Raw genomic sequence first — 15384 nt, forward strand, 5'->3', positions numbered from 1 at the left:
TTGATTAAATATTGAAATGACAATTTATTGTAAAACTGTGTTTTGTTGATCCAGTCCTGTCTTACAATAGTATTGTAGAAGGTGTCTTTTGTCAGGAACCCTTTTAAGATGTAGAAATATGTCTGCATTGAATCAAAATACATTATACATTAGTAGAGATATGTAATCGTTTTACTGTTGAGCAATGGCATATACATATACATGGTATAATCATTAATTTAAAAGTTCAGAGGAATGGAAATAGTTATCAAAGTTACAATGCTTATAAAAGTATGAATTTTCTAGATACTAACGATTTCCTTATACCTTAACCGTATTTAGCACAACTCTTTGGAATTTTGGGACATGAATGCTTTTCGTCTTTGTTTGGCTTTCTTAACTATTGTGACCTGATGAGTCTTATGTATACAAAACACGCGTCTGGCGTATTAAATTATAAGCCTGGTATCTTTAATAAATATTAACATGTCGTAATGTTCTATTGTATTGTTTATTTGTGTATTTCTCTGTCCTGTATGTTCTTCCATTTATTTGTGTTGTATATTTAAAAAAAGAAGATGTGGTATAATTGCCAATGAGTTAACTCTCAACAAGAGACCAAATGACACAGAAATAAACAACTATAGGTCACCGCACGGCCTTCAACAATGAACAAAGCCCATATCGCAAAGTCAGCTATAAAAGGCCTTGAAATGAAAAATGTAAAACAATTCAAACAAGAACACCAACGGCCTTATTTATGCACAAAAAATAAGTTGATCTTTCGATTAAGCAGAAGTAGAATTGAAGTAGTTTTGAAGTTTTTTTGCTATTTAAGACTTATGATTGTGATCAGGAAAATAGGTAGACACATTAGCACCGCTATCACATTTACCTATAATATCAAAAGATGCTTTCAACTAAGCTTGTGAATAGATTTCTTTAAATAGTAGGAACACAATTCGGAGAAAACATCCTTACTGTTTATTTATTGCAAAAGTAAATCGATCTATAAGGTCCTCATCAAATTTGCAAATGAGTGAGGAAATTGACACATCAAGCTACTTTGACATATTTACAATTTCGATGATAGTGAAACATACAAAGAAATAAAAAACAGTCTCCGATCTTCAATATTAAAAACTCAGAACCTTCAATCCAAATTTCGTTTTTTTTTAACATTTGTTTTATGAAATACAATACAGAAAACACAAACAATTCATGTTGTAATAATTAAGATGCACCTAAACAATTATTTATTACACAGATCCAAATATTTAAATGTTTGTTCGTCCGTCCGTCCGTTCATCTGTCTGTCCCGCTTTAAGTTTTTGGTTGAGGTATTTTTTGATGAAGTTGAAGTCCAATCAACTTGACACTTTATACAGTAATTGGATTCCGATGCATTTAAATATAATCATGCTTTATGTTCAATGCGTCACTTTCATAGTTTCTCTTGTCTGAATACTTTCAATCACAATCAATAATAATCATAAGATGTCGACAAGAAATTAGAACCTTTATGTATATTCCGACCTGACATTCATTTAAAATTTTCTACAAAAGAGTTGTGCTTTGTCTTGTGACTGTATTAATGATGAATAGATGTGTTAAACATAACTTTCAGCAATCTTGTCGAACATAATCGTCATTCGACAAGACGAGCAATTTTAACTTAAAATAGAGTAAATGTTGATATAATATGTTACTTGTGTAGCTGAAAGGTACAACTGACTGACCTGCCTAACTCGACTGAAGATTATATATTGGCCTCTATTTTTAACTATAAAAGGAACGAACTGCACGGTAAAAAGGGAACGGAGGATGACAATAACTTGCAATAAGATAAAGTTGGACCTGACTCTTTTTTGACTTTATGTCAAGAGCGCTCTTTAATACCCTGAGATCATTTGTAAATATATATAAACAATGATTCGTTTGTTTGAATAAACATTACTGATTAAAGAGATAACAGTTTATTCAGTAAAAAAAGCAGAGGGGATTTTTTTAGTTTTAATAAAAAGTGGAAACGGAAGATAACCCATAGTCCTGATGCTTAACGATTAAACTTTCGGTTTCATTGTTATCAAGTATACCTAGACATTTATGAAACTAGTATATATTACAAAGTCAACGAAAAAAAGTGGATTAGGTGATACGCAAAAAATAACATTGAACGTTTTTGATGGTGTTATTTTATGTATTTTCTAACCATGTCGGTTTTATTCAAAATTAAAACTGTGTTAAAAAACATGTGCATATAGTTGGTTTAACCTAAATATCATGTTATTAACACATTTGATCAACAAACATGTATGCATGATTCATAAGGCCATGGTAATATGTCAAATATAAAGAAAAGAAGATATGGTATGATTGCCAATAAGACAACTCTCCAACATACATAGCAATTAACAACTATAGGTCACCGTACGGCCTTTATCAATGAGCAAAACCCATACCGCATAGTCAGCTATAAAAGGCCTCGAAATGTCAAATGTAAAACAATATAAACGACAAAAAACTAACGGCCTTTTTTTTGTACAAAAATGAACGGAAAAAAACCCTAATATGTAACACATCAACAAACGACAACCACTGAATAACAGGCTCCTGACTTATGACAGACACAAATTTCCTTAAGGCTATTGGTGAAACTGAAAAACAAGAGTAGTTACGAAGCAAAACAAAACAACTTTGAAATTAACATGCCAAGTAAATTCTATTAAAAATATATCTTTTGTCTTAATTGTAAATGTAATTTGGTTCAAAATGAAAACTCTGACCAAAGACTTATATCTCAGAACACGCGTTCTTTGATTAAATGTTCAAGAGCATTGCAAACCAAACATGTCGAAAAGCTGGGCAAAAAACGACGAAGGTTATTAGTGTATCGAATATGTTAACTTTTGATTGGAGAAATTGCATTTAATCAACTTTTAAAGTTGTATGTAAAATGGAAAAAAATCATTTAAATAGTTGGCAGTTAATGATAAATAACCTAGCCTCAACATTTTGAAGTCTTATACTGGTGACAGTAGTATTCAAACAATCAACTTTCCTTCTTATGACCTAAATTAGTCTTTGTTATTGAGATTTAGCTTAACCAACGACAAAATAAATGAGCCTTCAGTATGCCCTCTGTATTTCTGTTAATGAAGTCATACCTGATCTCATTGATATAAAGTCTGCCATGTGAAAGTATAATCTTCCCATTGTATACATATCAACGTCAGAATGACGATTATAATGAAAAGTATCAGAATACGTATCATTGAGACGTTCAATACAGTTAGACGCTTAAAGATAGAAAATGTATGTATTTGTTAACAACGTGCCTTAACACTAGATGATTATAAGAAGATGTGGTATGAGTGCCAATGAGACAACTCTCAATCCAAGTCACAATTTGTAAAAGTAAACCATTTAGGGTTAAAGTACGGTAATCAACACGTAGCATTGGCTCCCACCGAACCGCAACACTTTGTCTGGTATCAATGTTTTGTATCAACAATTTATCTTTTTTTTACAAAACAGACGATGAAAAGAAGACTCAAACTCAAGACACGATCTATTGGTGTTGTATGAGGTCATAACTTAACTGAAAGAGCTTATTTTCTTTTTATGACTGTTTTGTGCAAGAAGGTCAACTCACTTCAGATGTGTCAGTTTCTTTCTTTGCATGTTTTTTTTCTTTCAAAAAGGTACGGAAATTCATGTAACCATGCACTCTTACCCCATCGCTTGTACTGAGTCTCCTTACCTGTAATTTGTGTTGCTTTATTTATAGGTGTGAATGTTTTCACAGTCAATTTGTCCTGTTGTGTTATCTGTTTGTCCTTTTTTTTCTCTTTTAATCATCTGAAATTCGACACAATAGTTTTTGTATGTGTGTCGATGACATTTGTAACCATTGTTCAGTGGGTTTTGTCAGTCATTGAAGTTCTGTTTTGCTTATTTTTTCTTGTTTGGAATTTTCCTTAGTCTATGGATTTCCTTATGGGGACTGGTCACAACTTTTGGGAACTTTTGGTTCTCAGTGCTCTTCAACTTTGTACTTGTTTTGGCTTTCGAACTTTTTTCATCTGAGCGTCACTGGTTAGTCTTTTGTGGACGAAACACACGTCTGGCGTATTAAATTTTAAACCTGGTAACTTTTGTTAGGTATTATTCGTGTGTGTCCCATATGTTTTCCATTTATTGTAGTCCTTTCATGTAATGTTGTTATTTTAATTTTAAACATGTATTTAACATTGCCATAAAAGCGGAAGGTTTGGCATGCTACAAAACCAGGTTCAACCCACCATTTTTTTCTTAAAATGTCCTGTATCAAGCTCGAAAAATTATCACCATTGTTATATTATAGATCGTTTCTGTGTTGTGTTTCTGTTGTGTCGTAGTTATCCACTTATATTTTTTACCCGGATTTGTTCTTTTCTCAATCGATATATGAATTTCGAACAGCAGTATACTACTGTTGCCTTTATTTATTTATAACATATTTATTGTGAACGAAACATCATGCAATGTATTGGTATGTAAATATAAAATGGATAAGTACCAATTTAAAGTACGCATGAAGCTTCCCGAAAAAGACGAAAGTAACAATAACTTAACAGGTATATTCTAACCGGGAGATATTAAGATTAAATATTATGTTCGAATCAGGACGTACCAGATTCAAATGAAAGTTTACATATTAGAATATGTAACATTTGTAACATTTCGAAGATGTATTGAATTCATGTATTTGAATCTGCGTCGATCAATTTGTTGGGCAATTGAGTTAATTTATAGAATAATACAAGAAAAAGAATGATTTATACCTATATGGAGTTACTTTCTTTAAGAACCATAAGTCATTCTTTCTCAGAATCAACCCGGACGATACCATGTTTCAATGAAATATGCTCCAAGGCATAAAATAATGACCTGTGTCAGGTTTTCAGGACGATACACACAGATTACTGTGACCTACATGTATTTATATTCGTCTTCGTGTCAGTTCTTAACTTTTTTAAAGGAGTAGGTCCAGTAGGACCACTTTTTGGCCCCAAAATAAAGCAGTTTTCCAAAATTATTAAAATGTAAACTTTTAGTTATTTATTGACTGTTAGAATGCTTCCGCTACACAAATATGGGCTGCTTTTGACAATACAATTCACATATATCGGGTGCTAGCACCATTAAGTCATGGTACATTACTGAAATCTTCACAATTTTAGCATTTTAGTTAAATTTTAGACGGTTTCCATCTCAAATGAAAGTGGCCGCATTTGTTTTCAGCCTTAATATTGAAAAATAAGTTGTATTTTATGATAATACATAACATATATAAAGGTTGAGGATGAACACTGATGCGGCCACTTTCAATTTTGATCAAAACCATCTAAAAAGTGACATTTTTTTGTGCATATTGGATAGATTTTTCATATAAAAGCTTGAATGGGAGCGTATTTAATGAGTAAATCAGTTAAAATCTTTCACATTTATATCTAGATTAATAAGTGAGTTTTAATTGTTTTCACGGTGTTTCAATGAAAGTCCGGATTATAGAGAAAATATATCATCCAACAAATGACCCCATATTGAGTACACCATATCGTTTACAAAGAGAAGACTTTTGGATAAGAGAGTTGGGAATAGCCATTCCCAATGGATGCAATGACAAAATTGATGGTGTAGGTATTTTGTCTAGTCCCAGGTGTAGTACCGTCAATACATTACAATTGTTTAATACTTCTGCTCGACGAAATAGAAGTCATGGTCACAGAAAATATATACCACCTGCTGTACACACCGTGACAATTGATAGTCTATTAACGTCTGTTCAAAAACCTTTAGGAATTCATCATATTAGAACTAAATTATACTCCATTCCATTGTCAAAACTTTCTTTACTATTTCAAGATGCCCAAAATACTTCCGTTACTGATTCTCGTTCTGTTTTGTATAGATTAGTTGCAAAGTAGAATTCGCCAATAAAGGTTTAGATGCTATAAATATTAGCAATATTTTCCATCAAAAATCTGTACAAAAAACTATACCTGATTACTTCAAAAATAAAGCTACACCTGTTATTTCTTATACTTACACCAAGTCTATTGCATCCAAGATTTTCAACCACAAGAGAGTTTTAGAGGCTTTTAACCTCAAAGATACAAAATCCAAGCCTCCGGATTGCTCATGTGCATCATCACAATACAATTACAGTCCAGCTGGTCATATTATTACTGGAGACCTTGGCATCGTTACCAATGAACAACTAAGAGAGTTGTTAGCCAAGGGACCAAAATATAGAATCCCCCAACCCATCAACTGGAAAAAGAATTTCAAGTTACTGATGGATGCAGTTGAGGACTATGCAAGAAAATGGGTAAAGCGCGAACCAGACGAACCAGAACTGGACACTTTGTCTGAATGGATCAAAGCTATTCGATCATGCATTCAGAGGCGCATACAAAAACTACGATGTAATATGAGTACTAAAGTTTCTAACCCTTTCAAGAATCCGGAGGTTGTGGATGCTTTATCCTCTTTGCATGACAAATATGTCGTTGTTCCAGCAGATAAAGCCTCCAATAATATTGTCTTCATATGTAAAAAACATTATTTGCAATGATTCACTACAGAGCTTGGAATTGATAAAACTACTGGTAATCCTACATATTCTTTAACATCATTTACCAAGGACGAAATTTTACAAAATCATAAATCTGTCCTTCTTTCTTTTGGTATCAACATCAAAGAAAACGAAGAAAACTTGCCTTCATTATACTGGATACCCAAATTACACAAAACTCCATATAAAGAACGATACATAGCTGGGTCTTCAAAATGTTCAACCAAACATCTTTCTAAAGTACTGAATACTATTCTTTCGACAGTTAAAGATGGGCTTCAAAAATATTGTGAGGAGATATATTCTACCAGTGGTGTTAACCAGATGTGGATTCTCAAAAATTCGAAAGATCTACTGCTTAACCTTCAATCACAATCTTTGAAATTTTGCAGCAACATAAAAACTTTTGATTTTTCTACGCTATATACTACTATTCCCCATGCTCAGTTGAAAGATCGACTACACCATCTCATAAAACAGAGCTTTTTCTATAAAAATGGAAATCGTAGATACAAATTTCTTGTTTTGGGTTACAATAATTCATATTTTGTGAAAAATCACACTGAATCTCCCAGAAAATATATAGAAGATGATATTATCAAAATGCTGGACTTTTTGATCGACAATATATTTGTTGAGTTTGGAGGATTTATATTTCAACAGACAGTCGGTATTCCAATGGGTACTAATTGTGCACCCCTGCTGGCTGATTTGTTTTTGTACTCGTATGAAGCAGAATTCATTCAGAACCTTCTAAAAGACAAAAAGAAAAAGCACCTTGCGAAATTCTTTAATTTTACTTTCCGATATATTGATGATGTTCTATCATTGAATAACCCATATTTCAGCCAATACTTACATCTCATATATCCAAGTGAACTTGAAATTAAGGATACCACTGATACTAGAAGGACTGCTTCATACCTTGATCTTTTCCTCAATATTGACGTAGATGGACGACTTCACACGAAAATCTATGATAAACGGGACGATTTCAACTTCCCAATTATCAATTTCCCATTTCTCAGCAGTAACATACCCTCTGCCCCTTCGTATGGTGTTTACATATCACAATTGATACGTTATTCGCGTGCTTGTTCACACTATACGGACTTCATATACAGGAGTGTGCTCCTTACGCAGAAACTGCTCCAACAAAGTTATGAGGAGGACAGATTGAAATTGACACTCCGTAAATTTTATGGACACCATCACGATTTGGTGGATCCATACGATGTTTCGTTAACCAAACTAGCTAAGGACATTTTTACCACATGGTAGATTGTGTTTTGTCATAATGTCGTCTAATCTTTTAATTACCAAACGTGACTTATTCCCGATTGTGACTGTTTTGCCGAGTGTGAACTCGCATTACTATAAGACGTGGTACGGTACTTATCCATTCCAAATTCATGTATTTAGTTTAAATGTTTAATGTTATATTTGTAATTCTCATCGGATTTTGTCAAATGTGTTGACGTCTTTTCTATTATATTTATGTGTTATGGTAAAGAAAATTAATCACCGCCTTCATTTATCAGATTTGATTTCGTTCAAGGTAATCAGTACGATATTTTACGTTTGAAGTTAGATTCATAACAAACCGGACATAGTTTTATAATATAGTTAATTGCTACCTCAGTTTTATATTAATAAGAATAAAAATGTGCTTTGTTATTAAATGCAATATCAGTATTTAGTTCAAATATATAATCTTAAAGTAATCCTAATTCTATCTTATTCATTCTTATGTGACGTCATTTTTCATTTTTTGATGCTCTGTTTTACTAATTCAAATGACGTCATTTTTTCGTCATTTTTCAGTTTCAAATAGGACGTCACTTGGTGTAGAGGTTTAAACGTATTCGGATGTGTCTACTTTTGTGTTTCAAATGTCTGGTTATGTAAATGTATTTCAGTTGTTTCCTGTAATTAGTTAATACTTCAGCTTTATCATGTACATCTTTTGAATATTCATTTTATTAAATTTACTGTTTGCAAAAGTATAAATTACTCTAAATTATAGGGATTTTCTGGTAACTTAACAGAAAACCCTTGCCGTTTTTGGCACAACCTTTTTGATCTTTTGGTCCTCGATGCTGTTCAACTTTGTACTGGTTTCGGCTTTCAAACTTTTGTATCTGTGCGTCACACATAGATCTTGTGTGGACAAAATACACTTCTGGCGTATTAAAATTTTGAACTTGTTGCCTTTTGTTGGCTGTTGTTCGTGTGATTCTTTGCCAATTGTGTTCTCCAATTTATTTATATTGTAGTCCTGTGTTGTCATTTTGATGTTATATTTCACATGGCCATAAAAGTGCAAGGATTGGCATGCCACAAAACCAGGTTCAACCCACCATTTGTTCCTTTAAAAATGCCCTGTACCAAGTCAGGAATATGGTCATTGTTATATTATAGTTCGTTTCTGTGTGTATTACATTATAACATTGTGTCGTTTGTTTTCTCTTATTTTTGAGTGTAAATTCACATTGCGATAAGACGTGTCACGGTACTTGTCTATCCCAAATTCATGTATTTGGTTTTGATGTTACATATATTATTCTCGTGGGATTTTGTCTATGTGTGTTACATTTTAGTGTTATGTCGTTGTTCTCCTCTTATATTTAATGCGTTTCCCTCGGTTTTAGTTTGTTATCCCGATTTTGCTTTTTGTCCATGGATTTATGAGTTTTAAACAGCGGTATACTACTGTTGCCTTTATTTATTTCAAATTCTAAATGAGCCGTAGGGCGTATTTAAGCCTGACTGCTCTATTAGAAAGGAATATCCCACTTTAGTGTGGTCGGTAAAATAGGATACTAAATTTTGCTAATCTTTATAAAAAAATATATTCTTTTGACGGTATATAAGATAATGCTTATTTTAAGGTTTTTCTTGTTACAGAACACACCTCGGAGTGTCAGGATTGCTCAAAGAAAGACCTCCCTATTATCTATAACATAATATATCATAAAAAAACAAATGTTCGATCTCATTTAGACGACATTTTAATTCACTAATACAATTTAACATTCAATAACAAATTTATAATAAAAGATATGATTTTTTATTTTCATTTCCTATTGTTAATTATTCATTTTGTATGGTGACGTTCCCTTGTCCATGTTGTCATTATCTTATAATGTTTATGTATTCAATTCGCTGGTGTTTTAACGACAGGAATATATGTATTACACCCTACTTTTCGATGTCACAAAATAGACCAAAACATTTACCATACTTTATAATCATACAAGGCCATCATTCGTATACATTAATCAAGATGCAAAGATCTCATACGTTCAGGTATGTAATTTACAATCGGTGATGGTAATATTACATATAGAGCACAAACAATGTCAGCACTCACCTCAAAAGCTAACCAAACCTTCAAACAGACTTCTGCAGAAGGGATATTATTGACGTTACTGTTGTCAGGTTATAAAGGATGTGATATTTTAAATTTCTTATTAATATCAATTCACTCATAGGTTTTTCGCATCGGAAATAAACACATTTATTATAAAAAAAAACAACATTTATTTGTGTGCTACGGGTACTGATGAGTCTTAAGTAGACGATACACGCGTCTGGCGTATTTAATTTAAAATAAGCCTGGTACTTTTAATAACTAATTATATTCGCTCCATACGTTGTATGATGATCTGATACTAAACCCTTAGCGGGAGGGATTGTGGTTGGGTTTAATATAATGAGGACATAATCTTTAATCAGTTTAATTGAGGACTGGAGATGGCATGTTCGTATCTGCTAGCATTTTTAAAATTTATGTACCATTGCCATTTTGCAGAGTTTCAATTGTTACCTATTCTGAAATCGGACTCGAACTTCATTCCAACTGAGTTTTACGGTGTGTATTGCTGTGTGTTTGTTTATTCTACATTGGCTTGAGGTATTAGGGGAATCTCACAATACATGCTTATCCCTATCGCATTTATTCGCCTGTCCAAAATCAGACTTGTACGTATTTTTAATGTTAGTTTTTCTATGTATACATTTTGGAGTTAAATGAGCTTCGTCTGTTTGCTGCCCTTTGGTTTGGTTGTTGTGTCTGTGACACTTTCCCGATTTTCCTTCTCAATTTTATTCAAACAGGAAGAGTGTATTCATTTCATTAATTGAAGTCTAAAAATAACCTTTTTTCATAGGTTTTACTATAATTGTTATTAAAAGACAATGAGTCAAGAACAATAGATGTCAATTTACTTACAATAGCATTTATGAAATTTCTTCAATTGTTTTGTATATTTTTCGGAGAATTCAATATTTCCTTATTCCTTGGTCAAATATGTTTGTTTGTTGATAATACGATCACGCACGTGTAGTTAGTTTGTGTCAATGAAATAGCAAAAATATATGAACAAGAGGGTAATTTGTTTCAACTAAAATATTGTGAACCTTCAAGAATATTTTTTAGTTCGTCATATTGCATTGATTTTTGCAGGTTAGTTACCAAGATGAAAAAGTCGAATATTAACTGTAAGTGTATTTCTTATACATAATTTAAGTAAAAGTTTATATGTTTGATTATTATTATTAGTCAATTATTATAATTAATTTGTATACATTTTATAATTATTATTACTATTATTCCTAGTTTCATGTTGGTGTGTTTTTTATGAGTATTATTGCTATTACTCCTAGTTTTTTTGTCCAGACTATTTCTCAGAAATGTATGGACCAATTATGATGGAACTTATAAATAATTTTAACCCTAATGTGCAGATGTGTATTTCCAAGATGGCCGCTGTTGCCATGGAAACAGAAAGAATGTGAAAAACTGGAAAAATCTCCCAAAATACCGAGAGGGAATTCTGTTTTATATTATATTCAAAAATCTATAAGTTTGAATTAAAAAAAATAAAGTTGATTATTCACTGATGAATATTAGTACACAAATAAGGAACGCAGTTTGTGTATTTGTTTTATTCTTGTACTATTTTTCTTTATATAGATAGCTTCAATAAGGAAAGAAGTTCCATGGATGTAGCCTCTGATTATTGTGGCAACGTTAAAGATCAAAGACAATTCAATAATCTGCAAGGTTCAGCCGCACATGTTGAAAGCGTAAATGAGAGCCGCCAGGTCATTAATGTACCAATGCAGTTGACGGAAAGTGTAGTTATAGTGTCAACAGTATCTAGGGCTACCAGAGATATACGTATTAGATTGAAGCAGCACAAGTGGTCCATACTTGCTTTTGTGTGTGGTGTAGTCCTGGCACTAGTGATAGTTGTCCCTGTAATGGTGTCAAAATTCTCATCAACAGCAACGGGTAGATTTTATTGTTTTCTGTTAATTATATTTAAGACTTATTTCCGACATTTTTTTATATACATTATAGTTTTGAACCTATGTCTATTATTCCGTTTTTTTTAGTTCCTTGCTTCATTTTTAAGAACGTTCGATCACGTGCGGTCTTAAGAAGTTCAAACATATCTAAGAAACAATTTGGAAGCAACTCCTTGGCACCAAATTTTTCTTCAGAAACCAATAGAAAATTTCTCAAATTGATATGTATCTGTTGAATATCCGAATACTACAGGCATGTTGTGTTTCGTTAAAATTGTCTGAGATTTCAACTTACTATTAACGGCAGTTTTTTTCTTTTTCTGCAAACGAATTTACGTGAAAAACGTCAAATCTAGAGTTTTTGGAAGCTGGACTCAGATAGAATGACGTGTCCGTATGAGAACATTGGCCAATATTAAAAAAAGTATAAATGTTAATATCCCCAATATACAATGGCAAATATTAAAAAAGTATAAATGTTAATATCCCCAATATTTAAATAAACACACTTCCTATATCTACACACTCATGTATTTATATATATATATATATATATATATATATGAAGTTCACATGACATACTCAGAAATCATTATAAACTGGTACATCTAAGATCCGCCAGTCGATATTGAAACTTGTACACATGTTCTAGGATTCATTTTATTTAGTTATATAAGAGTTTTCTTTATGACTTTTGAAAAGCAGTATATCGTTTGACTTTATTTGTCAAATTTAGAAATGTTAACATAAGAATAAGAACATTACATCAAATTATAAATGTATGAATTTTGTATATATTGGTTTATTTCAGATGATAAGGCTAGATATTTATTTTCTTTGAGATTTGACAGAAAGTCGACTCATTCGTTAATGTTCCTGTCTAATGATAATACAGTACTGGGTAATTCCTTCACAAAAGAGACCCCCATTCCTGTGAATCATCCAGAACAGTTTAACACCTACAAAGGAACAATAGGAGATAGATGCTTAACTTCTATAAGTAAAATGTACTTTGAGATCATTTTCTCATACAAAATATTAAAGTCCATAAATCATGACTCGACATCCTTAGTCCTCGAAGTAGGAGTGGCAAGTCGTGAAGAAATAGACAGTAACCATTATGTTGGAAACCAGGGGTTGTCGTTTTACATTAACAATTGCAATACTAGCATATGCTTTATAGCCAAACATGGTACTACGAAAACGCGTGAACAACTTAAGATAATAAGCAGCAGTAATACAGTCGGTACAGTGACCACAGGAAGACTTGGATTCTTCGTTAACATGGAACGCAATGAGTTCTCCGTTATTGACAAGGATAGTTCGAAGATATTGTACACGTTAACAAAAGTAGTATCCGCTGATCAGCTTTGTCTAGCGTTCGGTGTGTATAATCCTAAAACATTTGAAACAAAACTTGAAATAATGTATGCGTACGATTTTGAAAATATTCCAATCATTAATTTGATTGCTTAGAAAACTTTGTAAAAATTATAGTTTGCCCAAGTTTTATCAGCTATAGTCAAGACACAAATTGAGTTAGAGGATTATTACACTAATAATATAGTCATCTGTGCTGTCAACATTCTAATTTTAAATTTCGCAAGCGATTTATTTTCACGACTTTCGCCAGTAAAAACAACAGTGCATATAAATGGTCTCTTATATGTAAAAGTTTGATTTTTCCATATATAACTAAAATTATTTTTGGCTTGAAAGGACTAAACGCGTAATAAAGTATCCGCGATAATAAGTCGGTTAACAGTATTGATGGAATAGATTATAACATAGTACCAAATATTTCTGCAGGAAAGATGTTTCGTTTGAAATTTATGCAAAGTAAATATAATAATTGGGTGCTCATTACAAGTCTGGTTTTAATTGCCACCTAAAGGGTTGATTGAGTATTTAAACTATTGTAATTTTCTGACTGGCAGTTACACGCTTCCTTGAATAGGTAATCCGTTTTGCTGTGAAGTGTGCATACATCTATTGTTTCAGAAAAAGGGAGAAGGTTTGGTACCATTAAAACGTTTAATCCCGCAGCAAATGTTTGCACCTGTCCTAAATCAGGAATCTGATGTACAGTAGTTGTCGTTTGTTTATGTAATTTATACGTGTTTCTCGTTTCTTGTTTTTTTATATAGATTAGACCGTTGGTTTTCCCGTTTGAATTGTTTTACACTAGTAGTTTTGGGGCCCTTTAAAGCTTGTTGTTCGGTGTGAGCCAAGACTTCTTGTTGAGGGGATTTCAGGATTGGTCCTTTCGGGAACCGGGAATTCTTTTGTCGAATTTCTGGATGTCGGGAATTAAATTTCTTTCAATTCGGGACCTCGAGGTTTCATGTTTTTAAGCCCGGGATTTTGGGATCATGACCCCTCCGTATATATATGTACAGTGTTTTTTTTTTTAATTAACTTGAGGGTACAGTACATGTATTTGTCACTTGGTATATCTCCCTCTAAATATTTCATATAAAATTACATAACAAAAGATTATTTTGGGGATATTTCTGATTTGATTTTATGCAACTTGCATTGGTACCAATAGCAGAATAATTGTTTGTTTATTTTGTTTTTTAGCATTTTCATTTCCTTGTGAGATTTATACATATATATATATATATATATTCATTAAATAAAATAATAAAATAAGTAAAAAGTTAACAGTTCCATTCTATCGATTGCATCCTTCCATTGGGACTCTTCAGGATAACTGATTTAGGGTCGCTCTAGCATATAGAAAAGAGATGAAACGTTATTTCATAACAACGTTTCGATCGAAATTAAATCCAGAGAACTTTTAATAACGAACAATGGCGGAACGTCATAAACCTCCTTAACGATGTCGCCTATAGCGACACTACATCAGTTATCCTGAAGAGTCCCAATGGGAGGATGAAATCGATAGAATGGAACTGTTAAATTTTTACTTATTTTAATTTTTTATTTAATGAATATATATATCTGCACATGTGAAAATTATTTTTTACGCCTATATATATATATATATATATATAGGCGTAAAAAATAATGTTCACATATATATATACAACTCGTCTAAACATCAACCCAACAATGTTAGATCTGTAAATTTGCTTTCGCAAATTTATGGTTCTTCTCTCGCCGGGATTCGAACCCATGCTACTGTGATATCGTGACACCAAATCGCCTGCACTGCAGCCGTCCCGCTAGACCACACGACCACCTGGGCTCTACAAAAATAGAGCTTTCGCTGGCCGTATGTTACCTTTCCTCGTCAGTTTTAATCTAGCGGCGTACTACAGTACATGATATATAAGGCATGAAGATGTTATTGTTACAGATCAGCTAAATTAACTATAGTAAAGGATCCTACAAATTAATGTAAGATACAGTCACAGAAAATAATTATATTCATAAGTACGTCTGAGTCAGTGACAACTCTACAACAGATGTATCCATCGGATCGCCATCAATGATCGTGA

At 32.4% G+C, this 15384-nt stretch overlaps 1 protein-coding gene across 1 annotated transcript; it reads left to right on the top strand.

The window, feature by feature from the left end:
- Positions 1-11585: 11585 nt before the first annotated feature.
- On the top strand, positions 11586-14277 carry LOC139510523 (uncharacterized). The gene is made up of 2 exons (XM_071297094.1): positions 11586-11900; positions 12729-14277. Exons 1-2 carry the CDS (start codon positions 11606-11608, stop codon positions 13391-13393), a joined length of 960 nt encoding a protein of 319 aa, XP_071153195.1. The 5' UTR covers positions 11586-11605; the 3' UTR covers positions 13394-14277.
- The last annotated feature ends 1107 nt before the right edge of the window (positions 14278-15384 follow it).

Source organism: Mytilus edulis, chromosome 2 (genome assembly GCF_963676685.1).
Source record: "Mytilus edulis chromosome 2, xbMytEdul2.2, whole genome shotgun sequence".
In the NCBI taxonomy this organism is placed as follows: domain Eukaryota; kingdom Metazoa; phylum Mollusca; class Bivalvia; order Mytilida; family Mytilidae; genus Mytilus; species Mytilus edulis.